The sequence below is a fragment of the Hemitrygon akajei genome, chromosome 31 (genome assembly GCF_048418815.1).
Source record: "Hemitrygon akajei chromosome 31, sHemAka1.3, whole genome shotgun sequence".
Classification (NCBI taxonomy): Eukaryota; Metazoa; Chordata; class Chondrichthyes; order Myliobatiformes; family Dasyatidae; genus Hemitrygon; species Hemitrygon akajei.
This window is the reverse complement of record NC_133154.1, coordinates 35,381,452-35,404,627: the sequence shown is the minus strand read 5'-3', so window position 1 is coordinate 35,404,627 and position 23,176 is coordinate 35,381,452. Positions and strand designations below refer to the sequence as shown.

General features: G+C 54.0%; 2 protein-coding genes across 3 annotated transcripts in view; one reads left to right on the top strand and one right to left on the bottom strand.

Annotated features, from left to right (window-relative positions):
• Positions 1-22,409, top strand: part of LOC140719156 (sulfotransferase 1B1-like) — a 30,232-nt gene extending 7,823 nt beyond the window's left edge. For both annotated transcript variants that reach the window (XM_073033573.1, XM_073033574.1), the window contains exons 4-8: positions 1,327-1,424; positions 13,778-13,904; positions 14,249-14,343; positions 15,294-15,474; positions 20,506-22,409. In XM_073033573.1, the coding sequence (XP_072889674.1) occupies positions 1,327-1,424; positions 13,778-13,904; positions 14,249-14,343; positions 15,294-15,474; positions 20,506-20,618 (614 nt within the window). In that variant the 3' untranslated portion in view covers positions 20,619-22,409. The remainder of the gene's footprint in view (positions 1-1,326; positions 1,425-13,777; positions 13,905-14,248; positions 14,344-15,293; positions 15,475-20,505) is intronic.
• LOC140719154 (uncharacterized) lies at positions 1,723-5,442 on the bottom strand. The gene is made up of 2 exons (XM_073033569.1): positions 3,091-5,442; positions 1,723-1,833 (listed from the first exon to the last, which is right to left on the bottom strand). The coding sequence occupies exons 1-2, from the start codon at positions 4,846-4,848 to the stop codon at positions 1,756-1,758; spliced, it is 1,836 nt and encodes a 611-aa protein (XP_072889670.1). The 5' UTR covers positions 4,849-5,442; the 3' UTR covers positions 1,723-1,755.
• Positions 22,410-23,176: the final 767 nt, after the last annotated feature.

The window sequence follows — 23,176 nt, the reverse complement described above, 5'->3', positions numbered from 1 at the left end:
ATAATTCGGTGACCAGAACTGTACACAATATTCCAAATTTGGCCTTACCAATGCCTTGTACAATTTTAACATTACATCCCAACTTCTGTACTCAATGCTCTGATTTATAAAGGCCAGCGTTCCAAAAGCCTTCTTCACCACCCTATCTACATGAGACTCCACCTTCAGGGAACTATGCACTGTTATTCCTAGATCTCTCTGTTCCACTGCATTCCTCAATGCCCTACCATTTACCCTGTATGTTCTATTTGGATTATTCCTGCCAAAATGTAGAACCTCACACTTCTCAGCATTAAACTCCATCTGCCAACGTTCAGCCCATTCTTCTAACCGGCATAAATCTCCCTGCAAGCTTTGAAAACCCACCTCATTATCCACAACACCTCCTACCTTAGTATCATCAGCATACTTACTAATCCAATTTACCACCCCATCATCCAGATCATTTATGTATATTACAAACAACATTGGGCCCAAAACAGATCCCTGAGGCACCCCGCTAGTCACCGGCCTCCATCCCGATAAACAATTATCCACCACTACTCTCTGGCATCTCCCATCTAGCCACTGTTGAATCCATTTTATTACTCCAGCATTAATACCTAACGACTGAACCTTCTTAACTAACCTTCCATGTGGAACTTTGTCAAAGGCCTTGCTGAAGTCCATATAGACTACATCCACTGCCTTACCCTCGTCAACATTCCTCGTAACTACTTCAAAAAATTCAATAAGGTTTGTCAAACATGACCTTCCACGCACAAATCCATGCTGGCTACTCCTAATCAGATCCTGTCTATCCAGATAATTATAAATACTATCTCTAAGAATACTTTCCATTAATTTACCCACCACTGATGTCAAACTGACAGGTCTATAATTGCCAGGCTTACTTCTAGAACCCTTTTTAAACAATGGAACCACATGAGCAATACGCCAATCCTCCGGCACAATCCCTGTTTCTAATGACATCTGTCTCCTTCTGGTGCGTCGCTAGGGGACTGCCTCCTGCAGCCCCTCTTTTATCTTGACTTGCAGAGTTGTAGCTGTCAATCAGGGTGGGGTGATACAATCCCCACCCCACATTGCCCGAGGGTGTACACGTAGCCCAGATAGCTGGCACGTAGTATAGAGTCGCAATCCACAAGGGTGTCTCCAAGAAACAATGGTCAAAATCCGTTGCGTTGTCTTTCTGAGGATTCTCTCTCATTTCCTGGGTCCAAGACCCAAATTAATAGCTATCTTGCGATTCTCAGGAAGGAGGGGGGCTGGGATCATAACAATTTTCTCTTGACCAGTCCTTCGGGATCTTTTTGTGCTCCCCAGCCTTGCAGCAGCTTCTCAACACTCCACCTCCAAGAGTGATCAAGACCCACCTCCCCTTCCAGCTGCTGCCCAAAAGCTTCCTCGAACAAGGCTGTAAGGTAAATATCCTCCCCATCTCTGAGGACTCACTCCCTCCCTCCCCTGCACCCCTCCCCATGACCCTCACCCTCCCTTGCACCTCTACCTGTGACCCCCCACCCTCCCCTGCACCACTCACCATGACCCAACCCCTCCCCCGCACCCCTCCCCATGACCCCCTCCCTCCCCCGCACCCCTCACCATGACCTGTCAGAAACGAGCCACGCTCCCGAATAATGGCTTCAAGACAAATTCAAGGAAACAAAGTTTATTAACAGTTCTGCAGAGCTGGGCCCCCTCAGAGAAGGGAAACCCTGAACCTTACAGGGCAGCAGGTTTTATCCTTCTTCCTTACCCCTCCCCTCCCTGACTCGGGAGGTACATAGTCTTATCCCATTCCATATTTGGGGTTGTTTTTTTTACACGTTTCTGTAAAACAATAGTCCATATCTCAGGACTTCAATGATTCCACAAACAGTTAATTTTGTCAAGGCTTCTGCATTCATAATTAGATCACACTTGTTTACAGACTTTAACCCAGACATAATTAAATCACATTTGTCCTTCGACTTTAACCCGGACCTGTCAGAAAAGCACATCTTAATTTTGAATCTTACAATACCACCCTTTTTCTTTTTAAGATGTGCGTTTCAGCTAGCATTTCTCTCACTCCCAGGGGGCCCACCACCCTTTTTCTTTAATAGCATAAGTTTTAGCTCGTTTGTCCCATGATGGGATATCGCTACTGCCTGGAGCTGGAATATACTGCGCCTGATCAGTGTTCGTATACAAGGAATCAAACACGGCAAAAGTAAGAGAATCATTAGACCCCCACCTGCTACTAGGAGAGCGGTGCGCCACCAACTACCTCCCAGTAGTCCGTCTAGCCAACTCATGTTCCCCAGGGATCTCCAGGTTTGTACTGGCACATGGGCCAGTTTCCGAATTTTGTCGGATATTTTTAACACGGCCTTTCCACTGTCGTCTATCTTAAGGCAACAGTTTGTAAGATTGAACTTCCCACATACCCCACCTTCAGAGGCCAATAGGTAATCCACAGCCAGCCTGTTCTGGTATATTGCTGTTCGCATCTGGCTCTGCTGTTTTGCCAACAGCTCCAATGCCAGTGCCGTTTGATTGGTTATCACTCCCACCACCGCCTGCAGTCTAATAATTCGGTTTAACATGTAGACAGGAGTGCGATACCCCCACGACCCATCCTGGGCCCAGGTCACTGGCCCATAGTATTCAATGATGCGAGCCGGTGGCCACTCATCACCCCACTCGCCCACCTTTATCTCCCGTGTTTCTCTCCTTAATGAATCAAACAGCTTAATTCCCAGCTTCCGGTCACCCTCCTGATGCAGGAGGAAGAACTCCGGTCTTTCCTGGGACAGCTGAGACTTCTCATGGTCCCCCCCTGTCCCATGTATCCTTTATTATAGACTTGGTAATAAGGTTTACTATTCTCCCAACATGTTTCTCTCTTGCTTAGATCATAGCATCGATCATTCACATGCGAGTGGGACACAAATGATCCTGCGAACACCCTCTGCCCCACTCGTACCACGGTTCTGCACTTGTCACATTTCCCTTCAATTTCCCCGACATATAGAATCAAATATATTACAGTCAATAATGTTACAGTCCACATAGAGTTAATTTTTGCTGCCTTTTTAGCCTCACCACCATCGGTTCTTCACCGGGAACACAGGTCCACTCAGTGCGGCTTTCGGGCTTCACCGGTCCTTTTACCCTGGATGCGTGTGTCCACCCTTTTTCTTTTGTCCGTACAGCTGCCTCTGTTGTTAGCAGGACCTGGAAAGGGCCTTCCCACTGTGGCTGTAACTTCTCCGGCTTCCAGGTCCTTACCAGAACCCAATCTCCAGGCACGATCTGATGTAAAGCAAAATCGAGCAGCGGAGTCTGGGCCAAGAGACCCTTTTTCCGCAGTTCTGCAAAGGAACGGGACAAGGCCAGTAAATTGTTCTTTACAAATAAATCACCCCCCTGTAGTGTGGGATACCCCTCTATTTTATTCCAATATGGCAGTCCAAAGAGCATCTCATAAGGAGATATTCCTATATCCTTGCGGGGTGCAGTTCGTATTCTCAGGAGAACGATCGGCAAACACTTGGTCCATGGTAGCTTGGTTTCCAACATCAACTTGGTTAGCTGTGCCTTCAGGGTGCTGTTCATTCGTTCTACTCTTCCCGAACTCTGGGGATGCCACGGGGTATGGTACTTCCATTCGATATCAAGTGCATCGCAAATTAACTGGTGCGTATCTCCTTCTTGGTACGTGGTAGTGACATTCCCGTTATTCCAGCTATCCTTTCTGGGGTAATGCATCGCTGTCCTTTTCTTCCTTACTTCCTTTTCTACAAATTGTAACTTTTTCTTTGAGACCCGTAGCCCCTGCTTCCCCAGGAAGTTCAGTAGTCTGATGGTGTCTTCCTGCACCCCTTCCTGTGTTGGCCCGGATAGTAATAGATCGTCCACATACTGTAGCAGTTGGCTCTCTGGAGCACATTGGAATTCCGCTAGTACTTGCTGCAAGACCTGCCCAAATAGGTTAGGTGATTCGGTGAACCCCTGTGGCAGGACCGTCCACCGGAGTTGTCTTTTCCGCCCCGTCGTAGGATTTTCCCATTCGAACGCAAACATGTCACGACTGCTCTCTTCTAGCGGGCAACTCCAGAAGGCATCTTTTAGATCTATTACACTGAACCATTCATGGTCAGGGGAGATCTTACTCATCAGTGTGTAAGGGTTGGGCACTACCGGGTATCGGGTTTGGACTACTGCATTTAGGCCCCGCAGGTCTTGTACCATCCAATAAGTCCCATCTGGCTTGCGCACCGGGAGTATTGGGGTATTATACGGTGACATACATTCCTCCAGTAGTCCGTCAGCGATCAGTCCTTCAATCACCAGCTGCAGCCCTTTTCTTCCCTCCATCGCGATGGGATACTGCTTCCTCCTCACTGGGCGACCATCCGGTAGCAAGGTGATCTGTAAAGGGCTGATGTTCAATCCTCCCCTGTTTCCCTCTCTATACCATACCTCGGGCTCTATTTTCTGATCGTCCTCTTCTTTTAATGCGAATAATTTTACTATTATTTCTCCATTGCTTGGCACGGTTCCAATACCCAATTGAACTTGCAGATCCCTTCCTAATAGGTTAAACCCCGCCGAGGGTAGCAGGAGAAGGTCTTGCCTTGTTGCCCTATCTTCATATCCGACTTCCACGTTGTCCACAATGGGCACTTGTATTGTCTTTCCTCCGATACCGGATACCCCCATTACTTTTGTTCCTGTCCGGGCGCCGGGGGGTATCTGGATTACGCTGGATCTTTCGGCACCCGAATCTACCATAAAAGTTGTATCTGACCCTTGGGGACCTACTTTTAAATTTACCAGGGGTTCCTGCCGATAATTCATCCCCAAGGGGTGGAACCCCCGACCTCCCTAGTCTTCATCTTCCATCATAGCGTACGAGCGCACTTCCCGTCGGTATCTGGGGCACTCGCGCCTGAAGTGTCCCTCTTCGTTGCAGTGAAAACATCTTAAAGCCTTCCTTAGCCCTCCTCCTTGCTCCTGGCTACTACCTCGATCCAACCATGGTCCCTGTCTCTCTCTCTACTATCTGCGGTTACTTGTCGCACTGTCTGGACCATTATCCTTGCCGTCTTCTTTTGTTTCTCTTCATCCCTTCTTACAAACACTTTCTGTGCCTCCCTAAGTAGTTCACTTAAGGGTTTAGTATTCCAATCTTCTAGTTTTTCCAGTTTTTTCTTATATCTGGCCATGCTTTCGATACAAATTCAACACGAATCAGCTGTTGGCCAACCTCCGTCTCAGGGTCTTCGATTTGCGGAGCGGTAGGGGGCACATATGGGGCGGCAGGTGGTCGAGCACCTCCCATGTATTCTTTTTCTGTCCCCCTTCATTTATCGTTTTCAATTTATAACTATTTGTCGTTGGTAACCAGCATAGGGCATAATCACTTTCTTCGGGTTTAACGTTAGGTTTTGAATTCACAGATTAAGGGCTTGTTGTACCCAATCCTCGCTAGACCCGAACTTAGGCCATCACACAGCCAACCCTTGGATCGGCTGGCGGGACCAGAATTCACAGTACTGTATCATTTTTTCTTTGACTTCCCTTTTCGCCTCCCATAATCCCAATTTTCTAACATCCGTCCCAACGGACTATCAGGGGGTACCCCGGGGTATTTTTAATCATTGGCGCCTGGATTTCCTTTACCCTTTTCTCTCTTAGACCCCTTATTCCCCATCTCGAGGACTTGCTCGGTTCCAATCCACCCGCAGGCACCCCGTAATTCCACAATTCTCGTGCACTACGTCTCTGCAGGAATTTAATTTGAATGTGACCCACCTAGCTCGGTCACTCCTGTCCAATTCCAGAACCTGTATTCCCGCGATCGCCCAGGAATTCACCTGCAGGCACCCCGCAGTTCCACAATTCTCGTGTACTACGTCTCTACAGGAAGAATCACCTGCAGGCACCCCGCAGTTCCACAATTCTCGTGTACTACGTCTCTACAGGAGAAATCACCTGCAGGAACCCCGCAGTTCCACAATTCTTGTGTACTACGTCTCTACAGGAGAAATCACCTTCAGGAACCCCGCAGTTCCACGATTCTTGTGTACTACGTCTCTACAGGAATTCAATTTCTTACCTGGGTCCTGTGCACAGAAATTACTCGATCGCTCACTGTCTCAACTGCCTCGACAACCCCTCTTTGTTTCCTTGAGTCCGCCGGATATCACTCGCTCAAGCCACGTGGGGCGACGAGCAAGGAATCAGGGACTGCCGAACTCGGCAGGGTGCACCTTCTCCGATGTCCTTCCTTGCCCCCCTCACGGCTGGAGTGTGGATCCCGGACGAGCGCCCCAAGTTGTCAGAAACGAGCCACGCTCCCGAATAATGGCTTCAAGACAAATTCAAGGAAACAAAGTTTATTAACAGTTCTGCAGAGCTGGGCCCCTTCAGAGAAGGGAACCCTGAACCTTACAGGGCAGCAGGTTTTATCCTTCTTCCTTACCACCCCTCCTCCCTGACTCGGGAGGTACATAGTCTTATCCCATTCCATATTTGGAGTTGTTTTTTTTACACGTTTCTGTAAAACAATAGTCCATATCTCAGGACTTCAATGATTCCACAAACAGTTAATTTTGTCAAGGCTTCTGCATTCATAATTAGATCACACTTGTTTACAGACTTTAACCCAGACATAATTAAATCACATTTGTCCTTTGACTTTAACCCGGACCTGTCAGAAAAGCACATCTTAATTTTGAATCTTACATGACCCAACCCTCCCTGTGACCCAACCCCTCCCCGTGACCCTCACCCTCCCCTGCACCCCACCTGTGACCCCCCTCCCTCCCCCGCACCACTCACCATAAACCAACCCCTCCCCACACCCCTGCCCGTGACCCCCTCCCTCCCTCCCCCGCACCCCTACCTGTGACCCAACCCTTCCCCATGAGCCTCACCCTCCCCTGCACCCCACCTGTGACCCCCCTCCCTACCCCGCACCACTCACCATAACCCAACCCCTCCCCGCACCCCTCCCCGTGACCCCCTCCCTCCCTCCCCCGCACCCCTACCTGTGACCCAACCCCTCCCTCCCCCGCACCCCTCACCATGACCCAACCCCTCCCCCCGCACCCCTCCCCATGACCCTCACCCTCCCCTGCACCCCTACCTGTGACCCAACCCCTCCCCCGCACCCCTCCCCATGACCCTCACCCTCCCCTGCACCCCACCTGTGACCCAACCCCTCCCCCGCACCCCTCCCCGTGACCCAACCCCTCCCCCGCACCCCTCCCCATGACCCTCACCCTCCCCTGCACCCCTACCTGTGACCCAACCCCTCCCCCGCACCCCTCACCGTGACCCAACCCCTCCCCCGCACCCCTCCCCATGACCCTCACCCTCCCCTGCACCCCTACCTGTGACCCAACCCCTCCCCCGCACCCCTCCCCATGACCCTCACCCTCCCCACACCCCTCCCCATGACCCTCACCCCCTGCACCCCTACCTGTGACCCAACCCCTCCCCCGCACCACTCACCATAACCCAACCCCTCCCCCGCACCCCTCCCCATGACCCTCACCCTCCCCTGCACCCCTACCTGTGACCCAACCCCTCCCCCGCACCCCTCACCGTGACCCAACCCCTCCCCCGCACCCCTCCCCATGACCCTCACCCTCCCCTGCACCCCTACCTGTGACCCCCTCCCTCCCCCGCACCCCTCACCATGACCCAACCCCTCCCCATGACTCTCACCCTCCCCCTGCACCCCTCCCCACGTCCCTCTCCCTCTCTACCCTGCACCCCTACCTGTGACCCCCTCCCTCCCCCGCACCCCTCACCGTGACCCAACCCTCCCCCACACCCCTCCCTGAGCCAACCCCTCCCCATGACTCTCACCCTCCCCTGCACCCCTCCCCACGTCCCTCTCCCTCTCTACCCTGTGACCCCCCTCCCTCCCCGCATCACTCACCATAACCCAACCCCTCCCCACACCCCTCCCCGTGACCCCCTCCCTCCCTCCCTCGCACCCCTACCTGTGACCCAACCCCTCCCCCGCACCCCTCCCCGTGACCCCCTCCCTCCCCCGCACCCCTACCTGTGACCCAACCCCTCCCCCCGCACCCCTCACCGTGACCCAACCCCCTCCCCCGCACCCCTCCCCATGACCCTCACCCTCCCCTGCACCCCTACCTGTGACCCAACCCCTCCCCCGCACCCCCTCACCGTGACCCAACCCCTCCCCCGCACCCCTCCCCATGACCCTCACCCTCCCCTGCACCCCTACCTGTGACCCAACCCCTCCCCCGCACCCCCATGACCCTCACCCTCCCCTGCACCCCTACCTGTGACCCAACCCCTCCCCCGCACCCCTCACCGTGACCCAACCCCTCCCCCGCACCCCTCCCCATGACCCTCACCCCCTGCACCCCTACCTGTGACCCCCTCCCTCCCCCGCACCACTCACCATAACCCAACCCCTCCCCACACCCCTCCCCGTGACCCCCTCCCTCCCTCCCCCGCACCTCTACCTGTGACCCAACCCCTCCCCGCACCTCTACCTGTGACCCAACCCCTCCCCCGCACCCCTCCCTCCCCCGCACCCCTCCCCATGACCCTCACCCCCTGCACCCCTACCTGTGACCCAACCCCTCCCCCGCACCCCTCACCGTGACCCAACCCTCCCCACACCCCTCCCCATGACCCTCACCCCCTGCACCCCTACCTGTGACCCAACCCCTCCCCGCACCCCTCACCGTGACCCAACCCCTCCCCCGCACCCCTCCCCATGACCCTCACCCTCCCCTGCACCCCTACCTGTGACCCAACCCCTCCCCCGCACCCCTCACCGTGACCCAACCCCTCCCCCGCACCCCTCCCCATGACCCTCACCCTCCCCTGCACCCCTACCTGTGACCCAACCCCTCCCCCGCACCCCTCCCCATGACCCTCACCCTCCCCTGCACCCCTACCTGTGACCCAACCCCTCCCCCGCACCCATCACCATAACCCAACCCCTCCCCCGCACCCCTCCCCATGACCCTCACCCTCCCCTGCACCCCTACCTGTGACCCAACCCCTCCCCCGCACCCCTCACCGTGACCCAACCCCTCCCCCGCACCCCTCCCCATGACCCTCACCCTCCCCTGCACCCCTACCTGTGACCCAACCCCTCCCCCGCACCCCTCACCGTGACCCAACCCCTCCCCCGCACCCCTCCCCATGACCCTCACCCTCCCTGCACCCCTACCTGTGACCCAACCCCTCCCCCGCACCCCTCACCGTGACCAACCCCTCCCCCGCACCCCTCCCCATGACCCTCACCCTCCCCTGCACCCCTACCTGTGACCCAACCCCTCCCCCGCACCACTCACCATGACCCAACCCCTCCCCCGCACCCCTCCCCATGACCCTCACCCCCTGCACCCCTACTGTGACCCAACCCCTCCCCCGCACCACTCACCATAACCCAACCCCTCCCCACACCCACCCTCCCCATGACCCTCACCCCCTGCACCCCTACCTGTGACCCAACCCCTCCCCCGCACCCCTCACTGTGACCCAACCCCTCCCCCGCACCCCTCCCCATGACCCTCACCCTCCCCTGCACCCCTCCCCATGACCCTCACCCTCCCCTGCACCCCTACCTGTGACCCAACCCCTCCCCCGCACCCCTCCCCATGACCCAACCCCTCCCCTGCACCCCTACCTGTGAGCCAACCCTCCCCCGCACCCCTCCCCGTGACCCAACCCCTCCCCCGCACCCCTCCCCATGACCCTCACCCTCCCCTGCACCCCTACCTGTGACCCCCTCCCTCCCCCGCACCACTCACCATAACCCAACCCCTCCCCCGCACCACTCACCATAACCCAACCCCTCCCCCACACCCCTCCACGTGACCCCCTCCCTCCCCCGCACCACTCACCATGACCCAACCCCTCCCCATGACCCTCACCCTCCCCTGCACCCCTACCTGTGACCCCCTCCCTCCCCGCACCACTCACCATAACCCAACCCCTCCCCACACCCCTCCCCGTGACCCCCTCCCTCCCTCCCCGCACCTCTACCTGTGACCCAACCCCTCCCCCCGCACCCTCACCGTGACCCAACCCCTCCCCCGCACCCCTCCCTCCCCCGCACCCCTCCCCATGACCCTCACCCCCTGCAACCCTACCTGTGACCCAACCCCTCCCCCGCACCCCTCACCGTGACCCAACCCTCCCCACACCCCTCCCCATGACCCTCACCCCCTGCACCCCTACCTGTGACCCAACCCCTCCTCCGCACCCCTCACCGTGACCCAACCCCTCCCCCGCACCCCTCCCCATGACCCTCACCCTCCCCTGCACCCCTACCTGTGACCCAAGCCCTCCCCCGCACCCCTCACCGTGACCCAACCCCTCCCCCGCACCCCTCCCCATGACCCTCACCCTCCCCCTGCACCCCTCCCCATGACCCTCACCCTCCCCTGCACCCCACCTGTGACCCAACCCCTCCCCCGCACCCCTCCCCCTGACCCTCACCCCCTGCACCCCTACCTGTGACCCAACCCCTCCCCCGCACCCCTCCCCATGACCTTCACCCCCTGCACCCCTACCTGTGACCCAACCCCTCCCCGCACCCCTCCCCATGACCCAACCCTTCCCCACACCCCTCACCGTGACCAACCCCTCCCCCGCACCCCTCCCCATGACCCTCACCCTCCCCTGCACTCCTACCTGTGACCCCCTCCCTCCCCCGCACCCCTCACCATGACCCAACCCCTCCCCACACCCCTCCCTGTGAGCCAACCCCTCCCCATGACTCTCACCCTCCCCTGCACCCCTCCCCACGTCCCTCTCCCTCTCTACCCTGCACCCCTACCTGTGACCCCCTCCCTCCCCGCATCACTCACCAGAACCCAACCCCTCCCCACTCCCCTCCCCGTGACCCCCCTCCCTCCCTCCCCCGCACCCCTCACCATAACCCAACCCCTCCCCACACCCCTCCCCGTGACCCCCTCCCTCCCCCGCACCCCTACCTGTGACCAACCCCTCCCCCGCACCCCTCACCATGACCCAACCCCTCCCCGCACCCCTCCCCGTGACCCAAACCCTCCCCCGCACCCCTCCCCATGACCCTCACCCTCCCCTGCACCCCTACCTGTGACCCAACCCCTCCCCCGCACCACTCACCATGACCCAACCCCTCCCCCCGCACCCCTCCCCATGACCCCCTCCCTCCCCCGCACCCCTACCTGTGACCCAACCCCTCCCCCGCACCCCCTCCCCGTGACCCCCTCCCTCCCCCGCACCCCCTACCTGTGAGCCAACCCCTCCCCTGCACCCCTCACCTGTGACCCCCTCCCGCCCCCGCACCACTCACCATAACCCAACCCCTCCCCACACCCCTCCCCGTGACCCCCTCCCTCCCTCCCCCGCACCCCTACCTGTGACCCAACCCCTCCCCACAACCCCTCACCATGACCCAACCCCTCCCCACACCCCTCCCCGTGACCCAATCCCTCCCCCGCACCTCTACCTGTGACCCAACCCCTCCCCCGCACCCCTCACCATGACCCAACCCCTCCCCGCACCCCTCCCCGTGACCCAATCCCTCCCCCGCACCTCTACCTGTGACCCAACCCCTCCCCGCACCCCTCCCCGTGACCCAATCCCTCCCCCGCACCTCTACCCGTGACCCCCTCCCTCCCCCGCACCCCTCACCGTGACCCAACCCCTCCCCACACCCCTCCCCGTGACCAACCCCTCCCCGCACCCCTCCCCATGACCGTCACCCTCCCCTGCACCCCTACCTGTGACCCCCTCCCTCCCCGCATCACTCACCATAACCCAACCCCTCCCCACACCCCCTCCCGTGACCCCCTCCCTCCCTTGCACCCCTACCTGTGACCCATCCCCTCCCCCACACCCCTCCCCGTGACCCAACCCCTCCCCCGCACCCCTCCCCATGACCCCCTCCCTCCCTCGCACCCCTACCTGTGATCACCCTCCCTCCCCCGCACCCCTCCCCATGACCCCCTCCCTCCCTCGCACCCCTACCCGTGATCACCCTCCCTCCCCCGCACCACTCACCATAACCCAACCCCTCCCCACACCCCTCCCCGTGACCCCCTCCCTCCCTCCCTCGCACCCCTACCTGTGACCCAACCCCTCCCCCGCACCCCTCACCGTGACCCAACCCCTCCCCCGCACCCCTCCACCCACACCCTCCCCATGACCCTCACCCTCCCCTGCACCCCTACCTGTGACCCCTCCCGCCCCCCCGCACCACTCACCATAACCCAACCCCTCCCACACCCCTCCCCGTGACCCCCTCCCTCCCCCGCACCCCTCACCGTGACCCAACCCCTCCCCCGCACCCCTCCCATGACCCTCACCCTCCCCTGCACCCCTACCTGTGACCCAACCCCTCCCCCGCACCCCTCACCGTGACCCAACCCCTCCCCCGCACCCCCTCCCCATGACCCTCACCCTCCCCTGCACCCCACCTGTGACCCAACCCCTCCCCGCACCCCTCACCGTGACCCAACCCCTCCCCGCACCCCTCCCCATGACCCTCACCCTCCCCTGCACTCCTACCTGTGACCCCCTCCTCCCCCGCACCCCTCACCATGACCCAACCCCTCCCCCACCACCCCTCCCCGTGACCCAACCCCTCCCCGCACCCCTCCCCATGACCCCCTCCCTCCCTCGCACCCCTACCCGTGATCACCCTCCCTCCCCCGCACCACTCACCATAACCAACCCCTCCCCACACCCCTCCCCGTGACCCCCTCCCTCCCTCCCTCGCACCCCTATCTGTGACCCAACCCCTCCCCCGCACCCCTCACCGTGACCCAACCCCTCCCCCGCACCCCTCCCCCACACCCCTCCCCATGACCCTCACCCTCCCCTGCACCCCTACCTGTGACCCCCTCCCGCCCCCGCACCACTCACCATAACCCAACCCCTCCCCACACCCCTCCCCGTGACCCCCTCCCTCCCCCGCACCCCTCACCGTGACCCAACCCCTCCCCCGCACCCCTCCCCATGACCCTCACCCTCCCCTGCACCCCTACCTGTGACCCAACCCCTCCCCCGCACCCCTCACCGTGACCCAACCCCTCCCCCCGCACCCCTCACCGTGACCCAACCCCTCCCCCGCACCCCTCCCCATGACCCTCACCCCCTGCACCCCTACCTGTGACCCCCTCCCTCCCCCGCACCACTCACCATAACCCAACCCCTCCCCACACCCCTCCCCGTGACCCCCTCCCTCCCTCGCACCCCTACCTGTGACCCAACCCCTCCCCCGCACCCCTCACCGTGACCCAACCCCTCCCCGCACCCCTCCCCATGACCCTCACCCTCCCCTGCACTCCTACCTGTGACCCCCTCCCTCCCCCGCACCCCTCACCATGACCCAACCCCTCCCCACACCCCTCCCTGTGAGCCAACCCCTCCCCGTGACTCTCACCCTCCCCTGCACCCCTCCCCACGTCCCTCTCCCTCTCTACCCTGCACCCCTACCTGTGGCTCCCTCCCTCCCCCCCCACACCCCTCACCATGACCCAACCCCTCCCCCGCACCCCTCCCCGTGACCCCCTCCCTCTTCCGCACCCCTCCCCATGACTCTCACCTCTGCACCCCTCCCCATGACCCCCTCCCTTCCCCACACCCCTCCCCACATCCCCCTCCCTCTCTACCCTGCACCCCTACCTGTAGCCCCCTCCCTTCCCCGCACCCCTCCCCAGCTCTGTGAACCTCTTCCTCCTCTTCACCCTTCCCCATCTCAAGTCATCCCCTTCCTGCTCTACCCCGGCAGATGATCTACTGCGCTCGGAATGCCAAGGATCTGATGGTCTCCTATTTTCACTTTGACCTGATGAATCAACTGCAGCCAGACCCTGGCACCTGGCAGGAATACTTCCAACGTTTCCTAGAAGGCAATGGTAAGGACGCACACAACTGGTGGCCAGACTCATCAAACTGGTGACTGCCCATGTCGTCTCCCTCGGCTTCTGATCGCTGGGTTCACTTTGGATTTTGCAGCCATCTTATCGCCATTTAGTTTGCCAGCATTTAACACCCATCCCTTATTATCCTCTGCGATGTTAAGCCTGTCAGCATTTAACACCCATTCCTCCCTCCCCCATGAACAGGGGAGCTTGCTTGCACATACACACAAGCTCCAGAGGCGCACTCCAGTCCTGTGTTTCTGTGTACACCAAGCGCAGGTCAGGTATGCATGGTCTGTATACACTTCACTGATCCTCCTCCCCCTTCTCTCACGCAGTATCATATGGACCCTGGCATCACCACGTCCGGGGCTGGTGGGACCAGAGAAAATGTCACCCCATCCTCTACCTGTTCTACGAGGACCTCAAAGAAGTAAGTGAATTCTCTGTGGATGACCCTCAAGTCAGAGAAAGGGAGGCATTAGACTGCTTGGGGTGTTAAAGAATGTGGGTTCATTGTGGTCACATGTAATGAGATACACTGCAAACATTTATGTCTACATCGTTCTACAGATAAATCCACGCAGAAGGTATGAAACAAGAGAGAATACAGAATAAACTGCATGGGCATCAGTGTCAGCAGGGGCCAGTTGGGCTTAAAGGCATGTTTGACCCCACTGAGGGGAAAAGGGACAGAGAGACACCAGTCAGTGTACAGATCTCCCCCTGAGAGAGAGGGACTGAGAGACACCAGTCAGTGTACAGATCTCCCCCTGAGAGAGAGGGACAGAGACACCGGTCAGTGTACAGATCTCCCCCTGAGAGAGAGGGACAGAGACACCGGTCAGTGTACAGATCTCCCCCTGGGAGAGATGGACAGAGCGACACCGGTCAGTGTACAGATCTCCCACTGAGAGAGAGGGACAGAGCAACACCGGTCAGTGTACAGATCTCCCACTGAGAGAGAGGGACAGAGAGACACCGGTCAGTGTACAAATCTCCCCAAGAGAGAGGGACAGAGAGACACCGGTCAGTGTACAGATCTCCCTGTGAGAGAGAGGGACAGAGCGACACCGGTCAGTGTACAGATCTCCCCCTGAGAGAGAGGGACAGAGAGAGAGACCAGTCAGTGTACAGATCTGAGAGAGTGGGAGAGGAGAGAGGAGGGGGGGAGAGGAGGGAGGGGGAGAGAGGAGGGGGGGAGAGGGAGGGGGAGAGGGAAGGGGAGGGGGAGAGGGAGAGAGACTGATCAGTGTTTTGTAGCCACACATTTAGGGTGTGAGGGTTCTGGTATGGCATTAGTCAGGGTATGAACACTGAACTCCGAGGGAAGCTCTCAGGGAAGTGGTCCCCTCTAACTTGGGCTCTGTATGTCTGGGTCAGGATCTGAAGCGGGAGGTTGTGAAGATTGCACGATTTCTGGAGAAGCAGATCTCTGACTCTGCATTGGACTCCATCGTCCAGCACACCACCTTCGAGTCGATGAAGGACAACCCCATGTGCAACTACTCCTCTGTTTCCACTGCCTTATTTGACACCAGCGTCTCCAGATTTATGAGAAAAGGTAGGTGTCTCAAGGGGACCCTGACGCGCTTGGAAGGGCAGGGGTTGAACATGGGCAATCATCACTGCCATCACATTTCACCCACTCGACTGGAAGTTCAGGGCAAATCCATACACCCAGTCTATAAGGATTTCAGTTAAGGATATATTTCCGTATCTTAAGCTGGTAACCTAGTTCATTATCGTCACATATTCTGAGGTAGAGTGGAAAACCGTACACTGTCTGTACAGATAATTTCACATCTGTACATTATATGCTTTGTCATATGACATGGGTGACCATTATCTATTTGTGACCATGATTGTTCTTGGCAATTTTCCTTCAGAAGTGGTTTGCCATTGCCTTCCTCTGGGCAGTGTCCTTACAAGATGGATGACCCCAGCCATTATCAACACTGTTCAGAGACAGTCTGCCTGGTGTCAGTGGTCACATAACCTGGACTTGTGATATCCACCACCTGCTCCCGTGGCTTCACATGACCCTGATCGGAGGCTAAGCAGGTGCTGCATCTTGCCCAAGGGTGACCTGCAGGTTAGCAAAGGAAAGGAGAGCTTGCCACCAAAATAAACATTGGGCAATGTTTGGATGAGCAATAACAAAATGCAGGATGATGTGTTACAATTACAGACAATAGGCTGCAAGGCCTTGACAGTGTAGGCTGTGAGGTCAAGGGTCCATCTTATTTAACCTAGGGAATGTTCAGTAGCCTTTTTACAGCAGGGTAGAAACTGTGTTTGATCTTGGTGGGACGTACTTTCATGCTTTTCTATCTACTGCTGCTTTACCAAGGCAGTGGAAAGTCTAGACAGAGTCCACGGGGTTTCCGTGATGTGCTGAGCTGTGACCATAAAACTTTAAGACTAGGAGCAGAAGCAGACTATCTGGCCCATTGAGTCTGCACGCCATTCAATCATGGCCGATTTATTTTCTCTCCTAACCCCATTATCTTCCCCAAAATTTTGGGCACAGTCATCATTGTCATCCAGATATTCAACATATAACGTGAAAAGTAGCTATCCCAAAACCAACCCCTGTGAAACACCACTAATCACCAAAGGCAGGAAAAGCCCCCTTTTTTCTCATTCTGCCTCCTGCCAGTCAGCCTCTTCGATCTTTCCTATAATAGCATGGGCTCAGCAGCCTCTTGTGCAGCACCTCAGAAAGGCCTTCTGAAAATCCAAGTAAACAATATCCACCAACTCTCTTTTGTCTGTCCTTTCTCAAAGATTTCCAATAGATATATCAGTCAAGATTTTCCCCTTAGGGCATATATGTCAAACTCAAGGCCCGCAGGCCAAATCCGGCCCGCGGTGGAATTATCTTTGGCCCGCGAGATTATATCTAATTACTATTAAAGCTGGCCCCAGTAATCGAAGCGCCTATGGCGTATGATATGGCTAATGCTGAGTTTATTCAGGTACCAGGTTTTCAGGGTTTTTAGTGTTTATTCGGCAGTCTTCTTCATAAGAAACGGAATTTGTAAAGTAAAACACTTCGTAGTTATAGCAGAGACTGAGACACATGAGAGCAGGCTGAAAAAACGGAGGCAACGAAAGCTGCATTCGCATGCATCCGACTGATCCGGCCCGCATGAAGCTGCATTTTGCTCAATCCGGCCTGTGACCTAAAATGAGTTTGACACCCCTGCCTTTGGGAAACTATGCTGACTGCCACCTGTTTTATCATGGGCCTCCAAGTGCTCCAAAACCACATCCTTAATAATGGACTGAAACAACTGAAGTTAGGCTAACTGGCCTATAATTTCCTGTCTTTTGCCTCTTTCCAGAATCTAGTGATCATTGAAAGATCACTAGTAATGCCTCTACAATCTGATTCAGGTGATTTCAGACCTTCCAGCTTCCCAAGCACCTTTTCCTTAGTAATAATGACTACATTCACTTCAGCACATTGGAGGGACATTGAAGATCTGGCCAAGTGGTGCCACAACAACAATCTGTCACCCAATGTCAGCAAAATGGAGAGGAGGAGGAATCTCTATAGCCGGAGTGGTCTTCTTCTTTAATCCTTTTCGCTCCTTATGGAGCATAGGACCTCAACAAAAGTCCTCCACTTCCTGCGATCTCTAGCAGATGTTTTTGCAGTCTCCCAAGTTTGGCCAGCGGCTTTCAGTTCATCCAAAAGCCTACGCCTCCAGGTTTGCTTTGGGCGACCTCTTCTTCTCTTCCCTTGTGGATTCCATTTGAGTGATTGTCGAGTGACATTCGACTGGCTCTTCCTCAAGGTGTGGCCGACCCATCTCCACTTCCTCCTCCTTATCTGGAATACAACGGGCTCTTGGTTTGCTCTCTTCCATAGGTCTAGGTTTGACACTCTGTCGTACCACTTGAGGCGGAGGATCTGCCGGAGGCATTTGTTGAGAAAGGTCTGGATCTTGTTGCAGCTGGTGTTAGTGATTCTCCATGTTTTGGATCCATATAGCAGGATGGCTTTATAGCTGGAGTGGTGAATCAATGTAATTAGTTGCTGTGGAGGCCGAGTCATTGAGTATTTTTAAGGCAGAGGCTGATAGATTCTTGATTCATCAGGACATAAAGGGATACGAGGAGAAGGCAGGAGATTGGGGCTGAGAGAGAAATGGATCAGCCATGATGAAATGGTGGACTAATCTCAATGGGCCAAATGGCCTAACTCTGCTCCTATATTTTATGGTCTTAAAACCAAAGAGATGATTATTGACTTCAGGAGGAGGAAATCAGAGAACCACAAGCCAGTCCTCATCAGCGTGGAGAGAGTCAGCAGCTTCAAATTCCTCAGTGTTATCATTTCAGAGGATCTGTCCTGAGTGAGCAAGTAAGTGTCATTACAAAGACACTTTTTAAAGAATTTATGCAGATTTGGCAAGTCATCTAAAGCTTTGACAAACTTCTTTAGATATGTAGCGGAGAGTATGTTGATTGACTGCATCACAGCCAGGTATGGAATGGGAAATCCTACAGTAGTGGATACAAGCCAGTCCATCACAGTAAGGCACTCCCTGCCACTGAGCACATCCACATGGAGTGCTATCACAGGAAAGGAGCATCCATCATCAGGGACCCCTGTATTGTGTTTAGTTTTGGTCACCCTGCTATAAGAATGAGTGCAGAGGAGATTTATGAGGGTATTGCTGGGACTGAGTTATGGAGAGAGGTTAAGCAGATGGGGACTTTTTTCTTTGGTGTATAGAAGGGAGGAAAGATCAATGGCGCACAATCCAGAGAGAGCTGGCTAATTAGACACCCAATCAATTCAATGGTAGGAAGCAAAGGGTAAGGATGTAAGGTTGTCTCTCAAATAAATGGTTTTCCCCAGGGTCCATTGCTTTCAGAATATAGAAATAGGTGCAGGAGTAGGCTATCTGTTCTGTCGAGCCTGACCATGGTTCATCTTTACCTACCTAGCTTTTTCCCATAACTCTTAATTCCCCTACTATGCAAAAATCTATCCAACCTAAATTTACTCTCCTGAATCTTGAGGCTATGTCCCCTAGTTCTAGACTCACCTACCAGTGGAAACAACTTTCCTGCCTCTATCTTTTCTATCCTTTTTTCATAATTTTATATGTTTCTATAAGATCTCCTCTCATTCTTCTAAATTCCAGCAAGTACAGTCCCAGGTGACTCAATCTCTCCTCATAGTCTAACCCCCTCATCTCTGGAATCAACCTGGTGAACCTCCTCTGCACCACCTCCAAAGACAGAATATTCTTCCTCAAGTCAGGAGACCAGAAGTGCACACAGTACTCCAGGTGCGGCCTCACCAGTACCTGTACAGTTGCAGCATAACCTCCCTGCTCTTAAATCCAATCCCTCTAGCAATGAAGGGCAACGTTCCATTTGCATTCTTGATAGCCTGCTGCACCTGCAAACCACCTTTTGCAATTCATCTGTATCAACAGTTTGGATGAGAATGTACAAGGCATGGTTCATAAGTTTGCAGACGACATTGAAATTGATGGTGTCGTGTGCAGTGAAGATGGTTATCAGAATTTACAGAGGGATCTCAATCAGCTGGGTACATGGGCTGAAGAATGGCAAATACAGTTTAATTTGGATAACAATCACTTGGAATATTGTGTTCAAGGGATATTTATGTAGATGTAGCTGAGACTCGATAGACTGAGTTATGGGAAGATTTTGTGCAAGTTAGGGCATCTTTTCTTTGAAGCATAGAGATGAACAACTGATTGTGGCCTTCAGGAAGGGGAGTCAGGAGAACACACACTAGTCCTCAGTGAGGGGTCAGCAGTGGAAATGGTGAGCAACTTTAATTTCCTGGACATCAACATCTCAGGACCTATCCTTAGCCCAACATATTTTAATGTAATTATAAAGGCGGCACACCAGCAGCTATACTTTGTTCAGAGTTTTAAAGATTCAAAATGTTATCAAAGACTTGCAAATTTCTATATATGTATGGTAGAACGCATTCTGATTAGTTGTATCACCATCTTATTCTGAAGTTCCAATGCACAGGAATCCAAGAGGCCACAGAGGGTTGTAGACTCAGCCAGCTTTGATACAGGCATAATTCTCTCCACCTTCAAGAGGCAATACCTCAAGAAGGCAGCATCCACCATTAAGGCCTCGCACCACCCGGGACATGCCCTCTTCTCATTACTACCATTGGGGAGGAGGTACAGTAGCTGGGAGACCCACACCCAATGTTTTAGGAACAGCTTCTTCCCCCTGCAATCAGATTTATCAACAGTCCATGAACCCATGAATACCTTGTTATTCCTGGGTTTTTTTCCACTACAGTATTTATTTGTTATAGTGACTATAAATCTTTGCACTATACTATTGTGCAATATATTTCTTATCAGTGATAATAAATCTGGCTTGTGGGCATAACATGGGCAACTGGGAGGAGCTTACCTGGGAACCTTGATCGCATAGACCAGGTTGGGTGGAACGGTCTCAAGAAGTTATCTCAGGAGCTCCTCCTCATTGTGTTACTGCAAAGGGGAAATCCCAAAGTCCCAGACTCTCTTGGACATTAACCTAGGAGGCCCTTCTCTCTTCTTCACAGGACAGGTGGGCAACTGGAAGGACCATTTCACCGTGGCTCAGGACCAGGCCTTCGAAATGGACTACCAATGCAAGATGAAGGACACAGACCTCCGCTTCCGTACCGAGCTGTAGTTCTGGTCTTCATGGAGAGACTGGAGGTTTATTGTGGCTGATTTTTCTGTTGTCACTCATCCCTGGTCTCCCTTTATCTCTTATCCACCCCTCTCCCCTACTGCCCATGAATCTTTGCCCTCACTGCCAACAAATTCCACAGATGCACTGACCTCTGCCTGAAGGGATTCTTTCTCATCTAAGTTTCAAAGTGATGCCCATGTTTTCTGAGGCCCTCAGATCCTACTGATGGAGACAACCTCTCCATTTCAACTCAGTCCAGGCCTTTCAACATCCAGGAGGTTTCAATGAGTTCTCAAGTTTCGGAATTCCATCGTGTACAGGTCCAGAGATGTTAATTGACAGCTGGAATACAGCTGTGTAGAGGCCCACACTCCTTATACATGGAGTCTTCCATTCCTTGAGTCCTCCTTAGGTTAAGGTGGTTCAATGTCATGCAAACACTCTTAAAATATGTTAACCATTTGATTCCCTGGATCATTCTCGTAAACCTCTGTTAGACCCTCTCATCCTTCCTTAAATACAAGGCCCAAAACTGTTCACAATACTCTAAATATGGTCCGACCAACACCTTGTAAAGCTTCAGCGGTACATCATGGCTTTTATCTTCTACTCTCTGGAAATGAATGCTAACATTACATCTGCCCTTCTTACTACCAATTCAACCTGCAATTTAACTTTGAGAGAATTCTGCACAAGGACTCCCAAGTTCAATTCTGAGTTCCCTCCCCAGTTAGAGAAGTCGATACCTTTATTCTTCCTACTAAAGAGTATCACCCACACAGTTGTGTGTCACCTCTTTACCCCACCCTGGAGACTCCCTGCGTCAATGACACTATCTACAAACATGGAATTGAGGGCCTTGACTGGTTGCATCATCACCTGATACTGAGGCTCATAAGGTTGTAGACCCAGCCAGCTCCATGGCAGGCTCAGCCCTCCTCACCATCAGTATTCTGGAGGCTTCAATGAGATATCCTCTGTCATCTCAGTTCTAATAGGACAGATCTTGGGCTGTACCCTTGGGTCTCAGACTACCCTACTGATGGAAATGTTCTCTCCATGTCTGTTCTGTCCAGGCCATTCAGTATCCAAAGTTCAAAATAGTTTTTTTGGTTGATTATGTTATGATATACTACCTTGAGATTCATTTTCTTGCAGGCATTTACAGCAAGGATGTAATGCTGAGGCTTTATAAGGCATTGGTTAGACCACATGGAGTATTGTGATCAGTTTTAGGCCCTTTATCTAAGAAAGGATGTGCTGGCATTAGAGAGGATCCAGAGGGAGTTCATGAAAATGATCTTGGGAACAATAGGGCTAATGTATGAGCATTTGATGACCCTGGGCCTGCACTTGCTGTAGCTTAGAAGAATGAGGGGAATCTCATTGAAACCTATTAAATATTAAAGGCCAACATAGAGTGGACGTGAAGAGGATATTCCCAGAAGTGGGGGAGTCTAGGACCTGACGGCGCAGCCTCAGAATACAAAGACATCTCTTTAGAACAGAGATGAAGAATTTCTTTAGCCAGAAAATGGTGAATCTGTGGAATTCATTAGTATATTTAAAGCAGAGGTAGAGAGGTTCTTGATTAGTGAGGGTGTCAAAGGTTATGGGGAGAAGGCAGGAGAATGGGGATGAGAGGGATAATAAATCAGCCATGATGGAATGGCCTAATTCTGTTCATGTGTTTTATGGAAAAAATACAATAAAATTGTACAAAAAAACCTATACATAAACAAAGACTTAACAAAAGACAAACTGTGCAAATAAAAACAATACTGAGAAGATGAGTTGTAAAGAATCCTTGAAAGTGAGTCTGTCGGGCATACAATCAGTCAAAGTTGAAGTGAGTAAGGTTATCCATGCTAAGGGTAATAACTGTTCCTGAACCTGCTGGTGTGGCACCTCAGGCTCCAGTACCTCCTGCTCAATGGCAGTAACAAGAGGACAGCATGATCTGATGGGTGACACTCTCTATAAATATACTTGATAGAGGGGTTTTGATGAGATTTGCACTATCCTCCACCACCCATCAAGTATAAGCCCAGAGGCTTCAAACACTCCCTGTATGAAAAGTCTTTCTTAACATAGACAGGTGGTAAAGAAGGCATACATCATAGAATTGGGAAGTTATATTGCAGCTTTATAAAACTTTGGTCAGGCGGATCTGAAGGATCGCATTCAGTTCTGATCGCCTCGTTACAGGAAGGGTGTGGGGACTTTGGAGAGGGTGCAGAACAGGTTCAACCAGGATGCTGCCTGGATTAGAGAGCATGTGCTATTAGGAAAGGTTAGACAAACTTTGGCTGTTTCCTCTGGAGTGGTGGAGGCTGAGGGGAGACCTGATGGAGGTGTATTAGATGTGGGGGGCACAGATGAACAGCTAGTATCTTTTCCTCTTGGGGTTGAAATATCTAATACCAGAGGACATGCATTTAAGGTGAGAGGGGGTAAATTCAAAGGAGGTGTGCAGGCAAAAGTTTTTAGGGTGGTGGGTGCCTGGAATATGCATCAAAGATATTGGTAGTGGAGGCAGATACAATAGAGGGTGT